General features: G+C 39.6%; 1 protein-coding gene across 1 annotated transcript in view; it reads right to left on the minus strand.

Annotated features, from left to right (window-relative positions):
• LRRC72 (leucine rich repeat containing 72) overlaps positions 1-5,080 on the minus strand; it is an 8,298-nt gene extending 3,218 nt beyond the window's left edge. The window contains exon 1 of the mRNA XM_006165790.3: positions 4,892-5,080. Coding sequence (XP_006165852.1) covers positions 4,892-5,018 — 127 coding nt within the window. The 5' untranslated portion in view covers positions 5,019-5,080. The remainder of the gene's footprint in view (positions 1-4,891) is intronic.
• Between the last annotated feature and the right edge of the window lie 399 nt (positions 5,081-5,479).

Consider the following 5,479-nt stretch of genomic DNA (forward strand, 5'->3'; position numbering starts at 1 on the left):
GTCATTTTTGGTTAATTACTGGAAGATGGCGGTTCCAGCCAAAAGGCCCCAGTGGGATCTTGACATCATGCTATCCACCCCAGCCTCAGCCAGTCCAGATCATGGGCACATGTATGCCTGGTGTGTTCAGAAAGGTCTCCAGATGTGAACCTGGGATTTTCCTATGTGGGTCACCTCAGAGTATTGTGTTACCCCTGCACCACTATCTAGCCCCATAGAAAACATTCTTTAATATAATACAAATCTGAAAACCCTGAGGACAGAATACTTCATCAATTAAGTTCTGGTGGAATCCAAGTGGAAGTTGTTATAATGAAGACATTAAAGCTTACAAGCAGAAACAGATTCTTTTTCTTTTGATTGGTACATGCATCTTTAAATGGATGAACAGTCCCAATGAGGAGAAGTATTTAGGGCCATTTCAACCATTTGGAGTCTTGGCATTATCTTCAAAGAAACAATAAACAAATCCTAGATCATAAGAGTCTATATCTTCCCCAGCTTTAGAGCTCAAAGATTAGTCCTCAAAGCCTGGCTTTCTTACGGTATCTTCCAGAGCCTGTCATTGCTTTGCTTATTACTCTCCAGAAGGCCTACTGCCAGGCTAGAGATGGAATTTACAAGCCACCTGTTGGGCCCCGAAGCCCACAATGTGGGCCAAGTCCACCAGCAGCAGACAGCACACAATCTCTGCCTTGGGAGAATTCATGGCATCGTTCCCTTCACAAGTGGCTGACGCCAGTCTCCCATAACTTTCTGGTCCCCCCGAGACTCTTTATTTTTTCACCATCCTCCCCTGATTTATTGAAGTATATTTGATAAATAAAAATTATAAATATTTAAGGCATACAACTTGATGTTTTAGGATACATCTACATTGTAAAATAATCACCGTCAAGCTAATAACTATAGAAACACCTCACAGTTTCTATTTTGGGGGGAGAGGGCTGAGAACACTTAAAATCTATCCTCTTAGGAAAGCCCAAGTATGCGACATTGCTAACTGAGTCACATTACATCAGATCTCCAGAAGCAGCATACCTGGAGCTCTGACCAACACCTCCTCACTTCTCCTTCCCTGCAGCTCCTCGTAACCAGCATTCTACCCTTCGCTTCCATGCCTTTGACTGTTTCAGATTTCGTATGTGAGATTAAGCAGTGTTTGTCCTTCTATCTTCACTTTTAACATACTGTTTTGGTTCAACCCTGTTGATTCCTGATTTTTGCCTTCACAAATTCTTCCAGCTCTGCATAGTTCCTCGTTTCTCACCCTGATGCCAGCCAATCTCCAGACCTCACATTGACCTCTAATACCTACCTGAGCCTCCTACGTAAACAGCACTTAGCATTCATTTTTCTGGATATTCACGGTGTCATGGCTACCCAGAGGCTGAGAGTTCTTTGGGACTCAACTTCCTGAGCTTTCAATCCTTCAGCTTATAATGTTTATTTTTATTTTTATTTTTAATTGCCAGAAGGCATGTGCACTTGCCAGAGAGAGACAGAAAGAAAAAGAGAGACGGGAAAAGCACCTCTCAGTGGGATATGGTCATGCTGCAATCTTCTCCATCTCTGCATTCTGCCTGGATTTGGGGCATACACACATATGTGCCTGGTGTGTTTTCAAGCCTAAAGGGCTGGGATTTGGACTGTGGTCAGTGACGTGGGATGTGGCTTCCTTAACCACTAGGACATGAGGTTTGTCCCTCATAACTTTTAATAATCTGTTTTCTCTGGAGTCTGTCCTACTTTATGTCTGTATAGATCTGTTCTATGGTGAATTGCCTTTTGTTGAAGAGGTTGCCTAGTTTTCCTTTTTGCTTCTACCATTTCTGTTCTTGATAAATACTGGCCTCACCTGCCAGGCCCACACTCTGTGACGCTTTATTCTAACTCGGTCTCAGTGCCTAGAATTTCATCTTGTCTGGGTGCAAACAGCCAGCATAGTAGAAATACAGCAATATACCACTTTTGGACCACGAGCAGCCATTTAAAAGTTTATTGATATTTTTTAAAAAATTAACCCTTAATATCTTTCTGCATTTAAGTAGTTGGCAGGATATCTGCAAATGTCTGTTTCCATAAGGCCATGAAACCATCCTGATTGTTTTGATTCTAAAAATATTGCTTATTATTCAATAAGACCCAAAGACATTAATAAAAATCCATGAAAAGGCTTTAACTATTCTTACTTGATAAGGATTAAGAACTGGGATTACAATTGACCTTGCTTCTTCAACTCTTTGGATTACAATTGTTCCCCCCCGCCTAGTTTAAGATGAAATGAATGAGTCAAACCAACTCTTTGGAATATAATTGTTCCCCCTCGCCTAGTTTAAGATGAAATGAATGAGTCAAAATGTAGGTTGCAATTGCCTCACAAACATTTACAAGTGTGATGTCTTTCCAATAAAGAAATTCAGGGTCTCAGGCCTGCCGCATGCCTTAGTGGTTGAGGGAGCTGGACCCCACATGGTGAACCATGCATGGCTCAGACCCAGAACAGTGGCTTGGGAAACATGCCGTGTGTGTGTGCCCCAGGTCCCAACAGAACAGAAAAATGAAGGAGGGATCATGGTGTGACCACACCCTATGGGGGGGTACTTTCTCCCCCAACCTCCATTTCTTTCTGGCAAGTGTGCGGACTCCGGCAATTAAAAAAAAATCAGAATCCTAAATGTGCATCTCACAATAAGATAACAATTATATCCAAAACAAATAGAGAAGCTCTAAAATTCTTTAGGCATGTTAGGAAGTTTTCACAATAAAAATTTGAGCAAAAGTCTTGATTTTTGTCCTTATCCTTTAAAAAAAAAACTATTCACTCTTTAAAAAAAAAAAAATACAAAAGCAATTTTTTCATTGCCAGAGTGTACATCTGCTTGCTAGAGAGAGAGAGACAGAGAGAAGGCATTTCCAAGTGGGCGTGATCACACCGCAATGCCCATTTCCTCCATTTCTCCATTCTGTCAGGATTTTAGGCACACACAGATGCACCCCACATGGCTTTTGAGCTGCTGGATTTGAAGTGGTTGGCCATGGGGGACCCAGTCCTGACGCAAAGTGCTTCACTGCTATGTATGGGACTGACCCCACTCTTACTCTTTCTTTAACGATGATTTAGCTGGTGATGGCGTACTTGATTGACCATTCCTTTCCCTCAGCGTTTCAGAAGCGCTAGCTCGCCATCTTCTGACCTCTGTAATTGTAGATGGGAAGTATGCTGTGAAACTATGTACTATCCTTTTGTAGGTAATGTGCATTTTCTGTCTGAAGGCTTTAAGACTGTTTTGCCTTGGGACCAGCAGTTAGCATAATGGCTATGTTGCTGAACTCCCACATAGTTGACTGCGGTTCAACTCCCGGACCCAGTGGCTTAAACTCACACCGGGCACGTGTGCGTGCGTGCTCAAGATCCCAAGAGGAGAAGGGATTGTGGTATGGCCATCCCCCCTGGGGGGTGATTTCTCACTTTCTGTCTCTCTGTCTCTGTCTGTCTGGCGAGCACACGAACCCTATAGCAAAAACCTCTCAAAAAAAAAAAAAAGATTGTTTTGCCTTCGGTGTTTTTGATTGTGTCATTGGATTTATCTTCCGCCAAATCTAAGATTCGTATAACTTGTCAGTTATAAGTTATCAATTTCGGAAATTCCCTAGCCATTATCATGTTACTTTCTGTTCAATTTCTATTTTTTTTCCTTCAGGAATTATTAATAAACTTATATTGGACCTTTCTTTTCCTAATGTTCTTATCCCAACATGTAATTAATATCTTCTGTCTCTTTCGTTTTCTGTGTTTCATTCTGCGTAATTTCCTCAAAACTATTTTTCAACCTAATATATTCCTCTTCATTTATGGTACATTCATCTAGTTCTTTTAAATGTATTTTGTTCCTTTGATAACATTTTGGGAAGAAAAGTTTTATGACTTTGACCTTTTTTTCCCTTTCTTCCTGGAATGTAGATGTGGTACCTGGTGGTGTAACAGCCACTTTGTAATCATAAAGCATACAAATAGAGCAAAAGAGAGACGAATTCTTGAACACTGATGATATCATGAAACTTTACACTGACCGTCAACACCTTATTTTGTACTCTTTGCCATGGAAAAAAAAATTTAAACTCTATTTGTACTGATTTCTGTTACATTTGAAAAATTAAATTTCAACTAGTGAAGCATCACTGAAAATATTCAAGTTATATTTGTATAAAGTGATCATGAATGTGAACATAATTGAAATGTTAACTGCTTATTTCTAGGTGGCAGGATTGCAGATGATCTTTATTCTTTTGTTTTTTGGAGAGGTTTTTGCTACGGGGAGCGTGCACTCGCCAGAAAGACAGAGAGACAGAGAAATCACCCTTTGGGGGAATGTCATGCTGCAATCCCTTCTCCTCTATTCTCTCGGGATCTTGGGCATGCATGCACACGCGCCTGGTGTGAGTTTAAGCCACCAAGTCTGGGACTCAAACCACTGTTGACTACATGGGAGTCCAGTAACATAGCCATTACGCCAACTGCTGGTCCCTGATCTTTATTTATTCTTAGTATTTTTTCTAGATTATAAAAAACTCTTAGCCTTAATTGGCAAAATTGTCTTGTGTTAGTGGTAACGATAATAACTATAGCTTATTTACTGAGCTCTTTATTCTGTGCTGAATACTGGGGTAGGGGTTTCAATATATTATCCTGTTATTATCACATTAACTTATTTAATTTACTGTGTATGAATGATAAAATTTTTAAATTAGAAGATATAATATTAGAAAACAAATTATTTCACTATATACTTAGTTTTTCTTATATAAAATTATAGCTACTATTAATTACAATAAAGGTATCCCCAAATTTGAGGAGGTTAAGTTTCATTTTCTTTCTTTTAAAAAATACCTGAAGGTACTCTCTGGACAGAGGTTTGCTTGAATGGTGAATTAGGATTCCATGAGGCATCTACTTTTCCTCCAAATGCTAAAGACTGAACAATATGAGCCTTTTTATGGTTAAAAATGGTAATCATTGATCTTCTTTCTTTTTCTGTAACTTCTGATAAATGCAAAAAGCAATGTTATTGCACAACATGATAAAGATGCATGTAGAGTGATTCAGAAATAAACACTTTCAAAAATTGATCTGAACTCCATTTTATGTGAACACCTTGTCAAAATCCTTTTTTCACAGCACTGTCGGTTACTTCCTCTTCCAGGTACTCCCTAGATGCCCCTCAGGCCACAGGCAGAGCTCAGTCGTGCAGCCTAATGCAGCTCAGATATTGCCTAACACGTCATCATGGGTGATTAAATTGCAGCTTCATGCACCCTTTCCTTTGCTCAAGGCTATTAGAAAGAAGCAGTATAACCATAAGGTTTTGATCTATCCTCATAGAAAGAAGTTACCCAGTAATAAATTATTAAGAATGTTCAAACATCTAGAGATAGAAAGGCCAGTAGATAAATAATATAGCACTTGGGGGTAAAATGG

Source organism: Tupaia chinensis, unplaced genomic scaffold (genome assembly GCF_000334495.1).
Source record: "Tupaia chinensis unplaced genomic scaffold, TupChi_1.0 Scaffold144031_1, whole genome shotgun sequence".
Taxonomy (NCBI): domain Eukaryota; kingdom Metazoa; phylum Chordata; class Mammalia; order Scandentia; family Tupaiidae; genus Tupaia; species Tupaia belangeri.